The 15,659-nt window shown below is 53.0% G+C and overlaps 1 protein-coding gene across 1 annotated transcript; it reads left to right on the plus strand.

The window, feature by feature from the left end:
- Positions 1 to 264: 264 nt before the first annotated feature.
- Positions 265 to 7,422, plus strand: SNX12 (sorting nexin 12). Its single transcript, XM_075007508.1, has 4 exons — positions 265 to 476; positions 4,136 to 4,231; positions 4,531 to 4,655; positions 5,153 to 7,422. The coding sequence occupies exons 1-4, from the start codon at positions 312 to 314 to the stop codon at positions 5,253 to 5,255; spliced, it is 489 nt and encodes a 162-aa protein (XP_074863609.1). The 5' UTR covers positions 265 to 311; the 3' UTR covers positions 5,256 to 7,422.
- Positions 7,423 to 15,659: the final 8,237 nt, after the last annotated feature.

Below are 15,659 nucleotides of genomic sequence, written 5' to 3' on the forward strand. Positions count from 1 at the left end.
GCCCCCCGCCCCCGGCGCTGGCCTGTGGGCGGGCTCGGCAGTGCCCGCGGGGAGCGAGGGAGCTGCACAGCGGGCGCAGCGCCACCGCCCGGCGGGGTCCGCGCCCTGCAGCGGCCGCCCGGCTACTCGGCCCCGCCCTGGGCGGCGCGACGCGCTGCGGGAGTTGCGTTCCATTGCGAGTGGGCGGAGCTGCGCTTGGGCGGGGGCGGGGCGGCACGGCGGACGTGACGTCACGTGACGTAGTGCGGGCGGGGCGGCGGGAGGCCCGCTACGTATTGCGCGCGGCGGCGGGCGGGGTCGCTCGCTCCATCATGTCGGAGGCGGCGGTGGCCGATACCCGGCGCCTCAACGCGAAGCCGCAGGACCTGACGGACGCGTACGGGCCGCCCAGCAACTTCCTGGAGATCGACATCTTCAACCCGCAGACCGTGGGCGTGGGCCGGGCGCGCTACACCAGCTACGAGCTCCGCATGCGGGTGCGCGCCGCGCCGGGCCGGGCCGGGGGGGCGGGGGCGGCCTGGCAGCGGGCCTGGCAGCGGGCCCTAGTTCGGCTTCTCGGCTGTGTGGTTGGGGTGCCGCCGCCGCCGCCGCCGCCTCCCGCGCGGGGGGACTGTCCCAGTCCCAGTCCCAGTCCCCGTCCCCGCCGCCTCCCCTCGCCAGAGAGCGGGCGGGCGTTGCGCAGGGAGCTCCCGGGCGTTTGCTGCCTCGCCCCAGGAGCGGCCTGCAGCGGCTCCCCGCTAGCCAGGCCGCGGAATAACCCGGGTCCGGGGACTGCGCCTGGGACAGACGGAGGCTGTGCGGCTGGGAGCCCGGTAATGCCATCCAAGCCAAGCTGGCAGGCTAAAAATAGCAGGAGGCCCGTTCCTGCTCTGGCAGCAGCTCCGGCTCTCCAGCCTGCTGACCTCCAGCTCGGTCTGCGGGACCCCACGCTGCTATTGGTCGTGGGCTCGCTTGAGCCTTGCTAGCCTGGGCAGGAGGCTTGCTCCCAGCAGCAGTGGAGATGCACCTACAGGGGCCTGGCCCGTTTCACTCTGTTTTGCTTGTTCACATGGACCTCAGCCTCACAAGTGTCTCTGTCTGCATGTTGAATTGTGGAAAAAGGAATCCAAGGTCAGAGTATTCCTACAGCCAAGTTGTGTCTAGGGAAACGGGCTCTACCAGCTTGTTTGGCACAGCTGCTTTCTGATGAGAGTGGTAGGATCTCCCCATATCCTTGTGTCCAGTGCCTGAAACCCTGTGAAAACACCATTCTGACCCCAGTGTTGATCAAAGCCCCTGTAATTAGTGAACTCTGAGGGGGATACACCTGCCATTTCTATCATTGGATTCCTCTTTAGAACTGCAGTAAAGGTGATAAATCCAAATGGCTACTGGATGTTGAGAGGAAAACTTATCAGCTGTCTGCTGCGATGTTGCACAAACCTTGTGCATTCTCATTCTATAATGTAAACAAGAGGGGTGGTGGTGGTGTGCACACCTCAGTCCTGCTAAGAGAGATTCTGCTGGCAATGATGAGTCCAAGTGCAATGTAGAGAACATTTCTCTCTTGCGCACTGCTCACAAACCAAGACCAGTGCTCTGCTGCCTCTCTGGGGGCATTGGCTCCAGCTGGGGTAGGGAGAAAGAACCATATTTAGGGGAGGAGACTTTGTCTTGACTAGCTGCTAGTTAAGTCTTTCTAGGTAACTGAGTGTTGAGTGGCTTTGGTATTTTCATTCTCTAATTATCTGCCAATTATAGATCCCCTTTAGTCTTAAACTTGTATGCTTATTTAGAAACAGTAGAATGTGCAGTACAGACTGCATAATCAGAGTGGCTGAGTGCTTGTGTAACCAACATCCCTTGGAGCTCTTTGGGGCATGGTGTCCTTGTAGGATGCCAAGCTTCACCATGCTGCTATGAGCAATAGAAAGTCAGACTGAGAAGCTGCCCCTGAACACTTACTCCCCTCTCCTGTGGGATTGTGTATGTTGTGATTGCAGTCAGTGTGGCGGGTACTTTCCAAACCATGGAAGATATTTCTTGCTGCTTAGAGGATATAGTCCATCCTTGTTAGCTAATTGTCCTGTCCTCCTCATGCTCCATGACCGACCCTCCATCTGAGGGTTGCATGCTGATAAGCCCCATGCTCATAAGATTGTTGTTGGCTCTTCTGTCAGCCAGAGGAGTCCACTAGAGCAGCACTGAGCAAACTTTTTACATCAGGCCCCCCTTTTTGGCCCTGCAATTAGCCAGGCCCCCTCCCCCAGCCCAGCCTGTGGGAGAACCACAGGAAGGGATGTTGGGGGCAGTGCTCAGAAAGGGGATGGGCTGATCAAGAAGAGGGTGCTGGGGGGACTGGAGGGGAACCCCAAAGGGGAAGGGTACATTGATGGAGGACCCCAGATGGGTATGAGGGGGACTTAAAGTGGAGAGGTGCTTGGGTGTCTCAAGGGGGGGACCCTGGGGGCTCAGCTGCATCACTATCTCCACTTTGTAGGCATTTCCCTTAGTGTGCTTCTAGCCATGGAACTTAGTGCTGTTGTAGGGCAGGGTGCTGGTGACCCCAGTCTCTGATGTGTTGATGGATGGCGGTGGCACCAGGCTGAAGGCAGCCCTGCACCCTGACAGGCAGCACTTGTTCCACACCAGTGTCTTGAGGGGACTGCCAGGGTCCAGTGTGACATGGGCTGTGGGGGTCACTGCAGCCACCTTACCAAGCTGGGAACTCACTAGCTTAGGGCCTCTGAGCATTCTGATTGGCCCAGTGACTGAGGGTGTTCCCTTGGTGATGGCAGCAGGGGAGAAAGCAGGGGGCAGGAGAGCTGATTGCGCTGCACCCCCCTTAAACATGTCATGCATCTCCCCCACTTTGCTCACCCTTGTGCTTGAGAACAGTAGGGGATCAGTGTTTGCTCTCTGCAGTTCTAGTCCCTCCTGGCACCAGGCTCTGTCCCAAATGGCTGTCCTTTCTGAAAACTAATTGGAGGCTTTAGTAGTAATTGTACGACAGTCAATTCAGCATGAGGGTGTATCTGGTCACTAAAAAGCTCAGCCATGAGCTTCTGTTACCATCTCTTCTCCCTCACCTTCCCCATAAAGTTCTGTAATTTCTTCAGACAGAGCAGGCATTGGGAAAGTGGAGTTGCCTTAGTCACCAGGTTTTAGATCAGGCTTTTGAGTTAATGCAGTGCTGGGAAAATTCATGCAATTGCCTGGGTAGATCTTATAGAGTCTAGACTTGCAAAAGCCTTTCCTGACAGTGAGGTGGTTTGCTGCTGCTGCTGTTCAGCAGTCCACATGTTGCTTGGATGTAGTTGGGATTAACTTTCTTCCTGAACCTCTCCAGAAAGGTTTTGGTGTGTGGGGGTGAGGTGTATGGCCATGCATCTCCTTTGTAATGCTGTTTGGAACACATAAGGGTGAACATCTATAAGAACTGAAGCCTAGCCTTTTCTTGTACTTTCATACCGCACATGCGAAATGGGCACCATCAGTGCCCTCAAAAGGGACACTGCACCTGGAAGCATAGCTTGTGGGAGTGTGAAGGATGCTGGGGTGAACAGTTCACTGCTCTCTGCTCAGAGTAGCTTGAAAAATGCATGCTGCTTTCTGACAAGTCTCAGGAGGGCTTGCAATTGCTCCCATGCATTGCAGCATTATGTGCACTCTTTACTGACTTCCAATGCCGAAAGTGTCTGGAGCAGTGGTAGGCAACTTGCAGCATGTGAGGCTCTGTGTGTCCTACGAGACATTTTGTATACGGTTGCCAGATTCTGCTGGTTTCCATCCACGGATTTTTTTCCTACCGATATTACTAAAGTGACATGCACATGACGTGAGGGGTGTATTGGCTGCACACAACATTGACCGAGAGCCATACGCACCCTCTGCGTCCAGTCAAAATACTGCTACAGTTGAGTTGGCATGCCTCCCAAATTCTAGTTACGCAAGTGTAGTTGGAAAAATTCCCCTACTGTTCAACCTGCCATCCTGGTTATGACAACCTTGGGGGTCAATCACTAGCCTAGGCTGCCCATCAGTAGCCATGGGGTTTCAGGCCTCTGAATGCATCTCTGCAGGCTTCAGTAGGAAGAAGTCAAGTCAGCCTGGTTCTCTGTCAGTCTTCCAACTAACAACCTCTCCTTTCTTGTAGACAAACCTCCCAATCTTCAAACTGAAAGAGTCTTGTGTGAGGAGGCGATACAGTGATTTTGAATGGCTGAAGAATGAGCTGGAGCGCGATAGTAAGGTGAGGGCTTCTGCATGCAGACCGATCCCTGTTACTGTTGCCCCAATTCTACTCCTGTACAGCTCGGTTCTAACCAGCTTGGGCCTATGAGAGCTGTGCAGGTCTGCAGGAGAGGGTGCTGTGGACTGCCATTCCAGGAAATGAGGAGCTGCCAGAATTGGCAGCTTTGCTCTCCCAGCAAGCTAGTGAATGGTGTAGGAGCACAGCCTGGGGACCAGAGGGACTGTTGTGGAAGTAACCACTTGAGGGGCCTATGCATTGCTGCTACTCTGCGATCTCATCCTGGTGTGTGTTTTTAGATTGTAGTGCCACCACTGCCTGGAAAAGCCTTGAAACGACAGCTGCCATTTCGAGGCGATGAGGGGATCTTCGAGGAGTCTTTCATTGAGGAGAGAAGGCAGGGACTAGAACAATTTATTAACAAGTAAGCTTCATGTCCAGGGCTTTCCCTGTACTTCAGATGCAGGTCAGTAGCCCTGGGAAGAGGGATGGGGAGGAGGACTGTCCATTGTCAGAGCCTTGCCAATGCCCCCAACCCTCCTACCCCAGAATCTGATCGGGCAATCACATCCTTGGAACAGAGCACTGATGTGCAACGCAGTTCTCTTCTCCGTGAGGCTGTGTCCTGCATCTGCAGGACTGTTGCCAGAGGGAGCAATTGTTTAGATACCTTTGCACACTTCAGTATGGCACTGGAGTGTGTAAAATCCTGGGCCCGCCATCTTCCTTTTGTGCTAGTCTGGTATGGTGAGGCTGCAGAGCTGACAATGACTGCTTTTGTCATGAGCACTTCCACACTTCTCTGCCCTGGTGAGAGGTGTGGATTGCACCCTCCACGCTATATGGCCGAGGCCTTTACTCTGTTAAGATGGGGTTCCAGCTCGTGCATGTGTGCTAACCACTCCTCTTGTTTCCTTGCAGAATCGCTGGCCACCCACTGGCACAGAATGAGCGCTGCTTACACATGTTCTTGCAAGAGGAAACTATAGATAGGAATTACGTCCCAGGGAAAGTCCGCCAGTAGGAGATGCTGATGATCTGTCTTCCTCCATTCCACCACCTTCCTGCAGAAATGACATTTATTTTTACACTAAATCTCTCTCTCCTGAACCAGCTTTTCCTCTCTGAACCTCCCCGTCTGTCCAGTATTTTTCTTTTTTGTATCTGGCAGCAGTGTTGAGTTCAGATGAGTTTTGATATTTGCCAAGGGGGTGAAGACTTAAGCCAGGAATCTGCTGTGGTGCACCCCTGGTAGGAGTGAGTAGGTATGAGGATGGGGCATGTGCTGTCTTAGGGCATTATTACAGTTTGTTTAGGCTACTTTGAAAAAGGGTCTAAGATGTCCTTTCAGCCTCATCCTTCACCCCCTTTTCAAGCAGCCTCAAGCATTGTAAAGAACACCAGAGCAGAACAGCGATTGTCATGTAGGTCAGTGACGACAGCAAGTTTTAGGATGTTAGTGGGGTTTAACAAAAAATTGAACAAGCAGGTGGCAGGTAGGATGTCCAGTCTCTTCCCATGATAAATCCCCTTGTATTGTGCCTGAAACCCTCATCCTATGCTTTGGGCAAGTGCCGAGACCCACAGTTCAACTTAGACTGGCTCCAGATCTCCTGCATTACGGGCCTGCTCAACGTAGCAGTGTTTCTCCCTCTCCTCGCCAACACGCTGCTGGCAGCTTTGAGGGGGACATTTGGCAAGTTCACTAGGTGTTCTGAGTGCAGCCTGGTATTGTTGTAAAGGTGGGTAGATCTGAGCGTGGGCTGCCCACACAGCAGAGCATGGAGAGCTGATGAGGGCAGAAAATGCCCTAGCTGCTCTTATACAGATTGGGATCTTAACCGGTATGCTGTGGATGGTGTGAGTAGAATTGCACGGGTCGTTTCTCTCCAAAGACCTGGTTCCGATCCCTGTATCTAGAGGGAGAGGCACTGCCCATCTGAGAAGAAGTGGGGGGAAGGGTGCAAGAGGGAATGGGGCACAGTTACCCTGGACTGCATAGTGCTGATGGGCTATTCAGCTCATACACAGAAGCATTCCTGTCACCTAAGCCTGAATAGAGGATCAGTGATTGGCACTTCCAGTTGTGCCTTGTGGGAATTGCAGCACAAATAATTGGCCATCTTCATCCTTTTCTCTTCTCCTCTGCTCTCTATGGTGGCTTTGCAGGCCAGGCTTGCTGTTGTATTGTGGAGAAAAGACACGGGGACTAGTAAAGCAACCGTGCTTTAAGAATACTTTCCTTTTGAGAGGTCCCAGTGAATTGAACTGATGCATTGCCAATACACATTCCCTTGGAGTAACTGTATAAGGAATCTGAGCTCTTTGCTCAGGGGTTTCCAAAAATCAGGCCCAGGATTACCATTTGCTTCATAGTGTCTCTAAGAACTTGGCAGAGGAGGTAAATTCAGGGGCAAATGCACTATATTAAGAAGCAGCAAGTGTCTTGGCTTTAGGAGGCAGCAGCTCTTAACTTCACTGAGCTGCTTTTGTGCAGTGACCTGACCTTTCCATCTTCACCAATAAATGGGATGACTAGCCCCCCCCCCCCCCCCCCCGATGTCCTCAGCCATTCCTGCCAAACTTCTCCATGAGGGCATCCACTCTTCTCCCGTCCATGGATTTTACACGCACATGCACACGCGCACGCACACGCGCACACACACACGAGAGGAGCTTTGGTGCCTCAGGGTGGAATGGTAGGGCTGGAAAACCCAAATGTAGTTAGTTACTGAAGCAGCCTGGAGAGAGCTGCTCCGGGGAGTCATGCATTGAGTGGCTAATTCAGAAAGGGAATTAAATAAATATAATCTGGCACTGGATTGAGACACCTCTTGAAAGGTGGGTTTTGACTTGTAATGCGAACAAGGAGCGGGTTCTAGAAGTAGGTTGTGGAGTCTCTAGGTCTCCTTTCCCCTCATGACTCTGCACTGACCAGTCACTGCTTTTTGGATTGAAGTGGTATATATGGCCCTGCCTTGCTAAAGTTTTGTTGTTTGAAGCAATCTGCTGCCTTTATGACCTGTATAATCACTTTTTAAAAACTCCATTCATGTACAAGTGCTGAGTGACTGAAGGCTGTTTCTGCTGTCTATATATTTTGATGTGGGGCTTCAATTCACAAACTGTCTTCATTCTGCTGTCTAACGTAATGTCCAAGTTCTGTTCATATTAAACCACTGTGAAGCCAATATGTTTGTATGTTGTGACCCCCTGAAAATTTTTTTCCCCTACATGTTACATGCTTGTGACATGAGAACTAGTATGCCTGGGGATGCAGCCAGGGCTAGTTGTGGTAGGCTGAGTGGCCTGTAGATCCCCTTGTAGTCTAGCCTGTGCACCTCAGGCACAAGTGCCAGCAGCACCACTGTGCCCCAGTTGGGTGAATATCAGCTGCTGTGCTGAATTGGGCAGTATATTTTGCAGTTGCTGCTAAGAAATTGGTTGAAATGAGAAGTCATCCCATAAAGCTGCTTTTGGTAACAATTAACTCAGCATTAAATCTCTAGAGATGACAAGCTCCTGTATTCACCTGAGTATCAGAGGGGTAGCCGTGTTAGTCTGGATCTGTAGAGCAACGAAGGGTCCTGTGGCACCTTATAGACTAACAGAAAAGTTTAGAGCATGAGCTTTCGTGAGTTAACTCACTTCTTCAGATGCTGGTCCTGGAAATCTGCAAGGCCAGGTATAAATAGGCCAGAGTAAGGCTGGGGATAACGAGGTTAGCTCAGTCAGGCAGGCTGAGTTGTATTGTCATCAGTAGATCTGGAGGTGTGAACTCCAAGAGAGGGGAAGCTGCTTTTGTATTTAGCCAGCCATTCACAGTCTTTGTTTAATCCTGAGCTGAGGGTATTGAATTTGCAGATGAATTGTAGCTCAGCAATTTCTCTTTGGAGTCTGTTCTTGAAATTTCTTTGCTGCAGGATAGCTACTTTTAAATCTGCTACTGTGTGTCCTGGGAGATTGAAGTGCTCTCCTATGGGTTTTTGTATATTGCCATTTCTGATGTCTGATTTGTGTGCATTTATTCTTTTACGTAGGGACTGTCCAGTTTGTCCGATGTATATGGCAGAGGGGCATTGCTGGCACATGATGGCATAAATTACATTGGTAGATGTGCAGCTGAATGAGCCCACGATGGTGTGGCTGATCCGGTTAGGTCCTGTAATGATGTTGCTGGTGTGTATATGTGGGCAGAGCTGGCAACGAGGTTTGTTGCATGGATGGGTTCCTGAGATAGTGACTGTGGTGCGGTGTATAGTTGCTTGTTAGGATTTGTTTTAGGTTGGCAGGTTGTCTGTGAGCAATGATAGGTCTGCCTCCTAAGGCCTGTGAAAGTGGGGGATCATTGTCCAGGATGGGTTGTAGATCCCTGATGATGCGCTGTAGAGGTTTTAGCTGAGGACTGTAGGTGATGGCTAGTGGTGTTCTGTTGGTTTCCCTCTTGGGCTTGTCCTGTAGTAGGAGGCTTCGTGGCACACGTCTGGCTCTGTTGATTTGTTTTCTCACTTCCTCAGGTGGGTATTGCAGTCTCAGGAATGCTTGGTGCAGATCCTGTTAGGTGTTTGTCTCTGTCGGAGGGGTTGGAACAAATGCGGTTATATCTAAGTGCTTGGCTGTAAACGATGGATCGTGTGGTGTGTCTGGGATGGAAGCTGGAGGCATGGAGGTAGGAGTAGCGGTCAGTGGGTTTACGGTACAGGGTGGTACTGATGTGTCCATTGTGTATAAGCACGGTAGTGTCAAGGAAGTGGATCTCCTGTGTAGATTGGTCCAGGCTGAGCTTGATGTTGGGGTGGAAGTTGTTGAATTCCCGGTGGAATCACCTGAGTGATTCCATCCCACCAATCAGTATAATTTGATGTCAGTGGTGTGGGTTTTTGCTTGTACTTGCCACAGGATGAGGCAGACATAACTGTTACTAATCACAAAGGAGAAACCCTAGATTCCTCTAGTTCTACCTCTGCCTGCTGGCTGGATGACCATTTCTCCATAAGTGTATCCAGAAAAATGCTGCTTTTGCAAATGATCTATTCTGACCTGTTATAGGAACACAAGCGACTGGCTTTTCCTAGGGGCTAGACCCGAATATTCAAAAGCTATGGCTTTTTAGGGTTGATTCAAGGTTTCCCTTTTAATTTTAGCACCTTATAGACTAACAATTTTCGGACCATAAGCTGTTGTCAGATGTACATGCATCTGAGAAAGTGGATCTTTGCCCACAAAAGCTTAAAGTGCCTTAGAACTTCTTGTTTTTGTGGATATGGACTAACACAGCTACCCCTCTGATACTTTTAATTTTAGGATGCCTTTGGCGCATATACTCAGTTTTCCTCTGCAGTTGGGAGACTAGAAACTTCACTTATTTTTTTTATGTGAAAGCTGAACTCCTACAAGTACGTAACTGGGAGCTAGGCTTTCGAAGAGCTACCAACTATCTTGAGACTAGTGCAAAATTAGGAGTTGACATAGTGTGTCTTGTTTCAAGTGTGATATGATCAACACAGGCAGTCTTATTTTCTGTGGAAACCAGACAAATCAGCATGTTAAGTTATGGAAGCAATGAAATGGCAGTTTAGAAATCTGTCATCACTGCAACCGAAGGTGAATGTTTGCATGGATTTTAATTGTCTGTGCTGAGAAGAAAAGCAAAAAGTTAAGAGCATGAAAGGGATAAACTAGCTGCATTTTTTTTCTTATATTTTAAAATTCTCTTCTTACACTTGAGGGGGGCACACCTGATTACCACAAGTTGTCAGTTTATCCTTAATCATCTACATTGGGAAATGTGAGTTTGGGTCAGAAAAGGGTGTATGAATGAACTGTCCCAGCTAGACCTTTCACTAGAAGGGTGGTACTGCAATTCTCTCTTCTATAATAGAGCAGGTGGAAGTATGCAGGAAGCCTAGTAAATATGCTATCCTGTTTGAGGGCAGGAACAGACGTAATGCATGTGCACCCAGGAAAGGGAGGAGGACAGGTAGTGAGGAATAGCTATTTTTCTAACATATGTAACCATAAGTGGCTAGACTCTAATCTTAAGACCACATTACAGTGCCTTTTGAAAGTCAGCTCCTTTGGTCTCCTGCTTGACTATGAGCACTTGTCAGCATCTGCTTAACCAAATGATAGGGCTGGAATTGGTAGCACTACCAATAGTTAAGATTACCCACCTCGTGTTTTCCTTGAGCAGGCCCTGGGAGAGTCTGCTTCCTGCCTTGTACTTACCTTGGGCCGTCTGGATTTTATCAGTCAGACCTTGCCCTGTGAGCCCTCTCTCTTCCATAACCTGAGCCAGCTGCACCCCCTGCAACCAATTCACTTCTGAATTGTGCTTAGGGAACAACTTCACACCTCCTGTGCAACACATTTCAATTCCTCAGCCTGGTGTTCTGTCCTAATACCAAGTGGCAGGAGCTACTACTACTTGCTGAAGGCAAGGACCCCCATGAGTCAGCCTACACTCCAGTGGTTCTGGTACCTCCTGAGCTGTGAACACAGGCCCCAATGCCTGATACCTGTCCCATTTTGCAGCATGAGGGAAACCCTGGTGCATGTCTGTGTAGAATGCACTAGGTTGCAGCCCCTATTCTGGCTCTTCTAGAACCCCTTGTTGAGGTTCTGGGTGCACTCCCCCCACCTTTTCACAGGTGCGTACACCCCCCCTCCCCATCTGGGCCCCATGTTCCCCTGGCAGTGGCCAAAGTAGTCATGTACAATATCTGAAGGAGGATCCTATACCAGGAGGGGCTCCTTCTTCTGTCTCATGCATGCAAGGCCAAAGTCCTGTTAAGACACCTTGGGGGATGCACTCTTGAATACAAAATTGAAATACTTCTAGAAAAATCTAGCTGACTATCCTTTGTTTTTGCAGTTCAAGTTTGGAACAGATCATTTAACTTAGGAAACAGCCTATTAGGGCAAGGCCCAAGGAGTTCATACAGCACCTGCCTAGAGCTACAGGAGTATTACCTCACTACGGCTGCGTCTACATTTAGTAAAAACTTTGAAATGGCCATGCTAATGGCCAAATCAAAGAATACTAATGAGGTACTGAAATGAATATTCAGCACCTCATTAGCATTCCAGCAGCTGTGGCACTTCGCTACGGCATGGCATGGCTCGGCTCGTGTACACTGGAGTCCTTTCAAAAAAGGACTTCACCAACATCAAAATCCCCTTAGGAGGAGCTCATAGGAATAAGGGGATTTCAATGTTGGTGTTGTCCTTTTGAAAAGGACCCCAGTGTAGATGAGCTGTGCAGGGGTGAACTGCAGCGCTTTCAAAGTGCTGTGGCTGCTGGCATGCTAATGAGGCAGTGAATATGCATTTCAGCACCTCATCAGTATTCGTCGATTTATCCCTTAGCATGGCCATTTCAAAGTGTTAACTAAGTGTAAATGTAGCCTATAAGTAATAGATGAGAAGCTGACCTTCACCCAGAAATGAGTAACACTTCTCTGTTATGCATATGTAGGCTCACCATAAACTGTAAAAGTGGCTTTAGGCTCATGAGATTATATAAAAATAAAGTTAGTGATTTGCCTTCTGTTTTTTGAGCCTTTTGGGTGCACTGAGCTCACATTTTGAAACTTTCTCCACAGCCAAAAGAAGCTAGAAATTAAATTTTTCTAAAAGAATGAAGGCAGACATTATCACATCTACTTGCCTCCAGGAGCTGGGGCTTTAAGGAAAATGATCATTATTACAAGACTCTTGACAAAATTATGAGAACTGGCAGCACTGCTTTCACTTTTTAAAGGCCACATTCCAGAATGTTTACAGAGAACACAGTGATTCAGGTGCAAGTCACAGGAGAATATTTAAAACCAAACACCAGGAAAATTTCACAATTTAAAATTGAGAAAAAATTTGACAACTAAGCATATGTCAGGGCCACTGCAGGCAAGAAAGTGAAATAAACAGGTACAGGAGCTCTGGGCTGCTCTTCCTCTTGAAAGAAAGTTGGAAGGTTAAATCTTCTAGACCTTAAGTAAAACTTCTGCACTTCATACTTAAATATCCAAGCCATGCTGTCCTCAACTACAACTTTGCACGCATTGGCTCAGGGATTACATTTTCTGAACAAGGCCAAGCAAACAGTTGATGCCTGTAGTAGAAGAAAGGGCCTGAAGCATGAGCCTCACGGAAGGCCTGAATCAAAGTCAGCAAAAGTTATACAGGAAGGGCCCAGACTACGTGAGGGTTCGGTTCCATGCACCCTCGCGTACACCTGGATTTCAGGTAAGTTGGGGTCCAGGTTTTTGCCGGGCAGAACACATGTTCTGCAGCTGGGGAAGCAACAGAAAGGTAGGTCCTGGGCTGTGGGTGGCAGTTGGGGAGGGTTAAGCCTTGAGGTGGGTTAGGGCTGCAGGGGGGTGAGGGGTGGACTTGAGCCGGAGCTGTGCGTGGGTGGTGAGCTAGGCTGCAGGAAGAGGGGGAGTTGAGCTGGAACTGCGTGGGTGGTGAGCTGGCAGGGTGGTTGCATCAGAGCTGTGCGAGGTGGGGCAGGGGTGGGTGGCTGGCTGGGCGAGTGGCTTGTGAGCCAAGGGGTTGCACTGGAGCCGTGGGGGTGCGGAGGGAGGCAGGTGGCTTGTGAGCCAAGGGGGTTGCACCAGAGCTGCGCGGGGCGGCTGCAGCTTAAATCAGAGTTGCTTGGAGGTGGTTTAAATGGGGCTGGGGGGTAAACCGGGGCTATGTGAGAGTGGTGGTAAGCCAGGGCCAGGCATGGACGTTTGGGGTGAGTGGAGCTGGGGGGAGCTGCTCTGGGGCTGTGCGGAGCTGAGGGAGGTTGAGCCAGGGCAAGGGGAGTGAGTTAAGCAGAACTGGAAGTCACGGTGTACGATTTACAATGGGCATCTGGTCGGACGTGTAAGAGCGGGGTCGCGTACTCTGAGTTCGTGTACTCTGAGACGTTTCTGGACTATGAGTAACACACAGTCCTTGTTAAAAGCTGGTGTTTGCTGTAGGTCAGTGTCCAAGACACAAACTCAGTACCAGAACATATTCCAAAAGGACAGCACAAGAAAGCCCCAACCTAGTACATGAGACAATGGTTTGACAACAGTGATGTTTGTTTGAAATGGCAGGAGAGAGAGTACAACGATGTGGTGAATAGAAACGCTCTGACTGAAATATCAGGAGGAAAGTACAAGAGGAGATAACAAACGCTGTGAAACATGTAAGACGATGTGTAAGTTGTGTATCCCAGATTGCTTGCGTGTCTATAAGAGTTGAGATACTTCACCTTAACCCTTCGTCCGGCCTGGGGGAGGAGGGAATGGAAAGTCCTGCCGCTGACTGAGCTGATCCACTACCACCAACATACACGTAAGAGTGGTTTGGTCTGCCCTGCTGCATCCTAGGACCATGATTTGTTGGCAATAAACCTGGCCGGATGCTTCAAGCCTCAGCTGATGTTGTGATTAACGGACTCTCCGTGCTATTTGCTCAGGGCACGGGGGGAGTGCGGGGAGGGCGCACGGGGAAGCAGACGGGGGCACGGGGGAGCGCACGGGAAGCAGACGGGGGCACACGGGCGTAGGGGAAGCGCACGGGAGGCACACAGGGGAGCACGCGGGGGCACACGGGGGGTGCACGGGGGGCGCAGGGGAAGCACATGGGGGCGCACGGGGGAGCGCACGGGAGGCACGCGGGGAAGCACGGGGAGCGCACGGGGAAGCACGCGGGGGGCGCACAGGGAAGCACGCGGGGGGCGCACAGGGAAGCAGACGGGGGGGCGCACAGAGAAGCAGACGGGGGCGCACGGGGGAGCGCACGGGAGGCACACGGGGAAGCACGCGGGGGCGCAGGGGGAGCACACGGAGAAGCGCGCGGGGGGCGCACGGGGAAGCAGACGGGGAAGCACGCGGGGGGCGCGCGGGGAAGCACACGGGGAAGCACGCGGGGGGCGCGCGGGGAAGCAGGCGGGGGGCGCGCGGGGAAGCACGCGGGGGGGCGCGCGGGGAAGCACGCGGGGGGCGCGCGGGGAAGCACGCGGGGGGGCGCGCGGGGAAGCACGCGGGGGGGGCGCGCGGGGAAGCAGACAGGAGGCGCGCGGGGAAGCACGCGGGGGGCGCGCGGGGAAGCACGCGGGGGGCGCTCGCACGCAGCCGAGGGGTTAGCCCCGTCTGCCGGAGCAGAACACGTCCGGGCACCACACCAGGGACATCTGATGACAGAGCCCAATGAACGAGAGTGACAATAACCCTCAACGGGCTGCCTAGCAACCGGCGCGCCCCCGCGGGAGCGGACCGGCCCTGTCCGGTGTTCGGCGCCCCCCGCCGGGGGACCCGGCCCGGCTCGCTCCAGCGCCGCGCACCAGCACCGCGGCCCCGGCCGCCGACACCCCGCGCTCTCCCATTGGACCAGGCCTTTTCCGCCCCGAAGACTCTGCAATTCCTATTGGTCAGAAATTGTCACGTGCCCTGAGCGCTGCGCGGGGACTGGCCGAGGAATGGAGGGTCCTGATTGGTGGCAAGGCGCCCAATGGCTGCGAGGCGCGGCGTACGAAAGCAGCGGGGGCGGGGTCCGCTGACTCCACGCGGGTCCGGCTCGCGGTATGAAGTCCCCGCAGCCTCCATCCGAGGCGGCCCCCGCGTGGGGTAGTCCCGCGCGTGGGGCCACCCCTGGGCCCGTCCTCTGGCGCGACGGCGGGGCCGGGGCCGGGGCCGGGGCCGGGGCCGGGCCGGCGGGGGAGGAGGAGGCCGAGGCGGCTCTGCCGCCCTCCTGGCCCCGCAAGCAGCGGTGCCTGAGCCCGCTGTGGGAGGAGGAGCTGGAGCTCGCCACTGCCGAGCCCGCGGGGCAGAACCTGGACGGGCTGTTCCCCGACCTGCTGCGGCAGGTGAGCCGGGCGCTGGGCTGCGTCTCGCCCGAGACCCCGCTCTTCCGCAGCTTCTTCGCCGAGGAGTGCCTGGCCATCGTGAGCCAGCTGCAGCCGGCGGGCCCGGAGCTCTCCGCCATCGAGGCGGAGCCGCTGCCTTTGGACAACACGGACTGGGCGCTCTGCGAGGCCAGCCCCGCCCGGGAGCCGCAGGGGGCCGCCTCGCAGCAGCGCCTCGCTGAGGGCCCAGGCGCCCAGGACCCCAGCGGCCAGAGCTCCGGAGCACCGGCGGACCCGCCTTCCGCGGCAGGCGGCGCTGTGTCGGAGGACGCAGGGCTGCTCGGGGAGCTGACGGTCCTGCAGACGCTGGCTCTGAACCTCACGGTGGAGCTCCAGGGTTCTAGCCGCTCCAGTGCTTCGATCAGACAGCTCACCTTTGAGGTGTCGGCTGCTAATCCCCTCGGGGCCACGGTCACCTTGCCCCTGGAGCGGGAGCACCTGGCTGAGCAGTCGAGCTTCCGGCATTCAGCCCTGGATGACCCAGAGCCGAGCAAGCCGGCTGCTGGCGCCCAGGAGCTGGAAGTCCTGTCCAACGAAAGTTCCGTG

This window comes from Carettochelys insculpta, chromosome 13 (assembly GCF_033958435.1).
Source record: "Carettochelys insculpta isolate YL-2023 chromosome 13, ASM3395843v1, whole genome shotgun sequence".
Taxonomy (NCBI): domain Eukaryota; kingdom Metazoa; phylum Chordata; order Testudines; family Carettochelyidae; genus Carettochelys; species Carettochelys insculpta.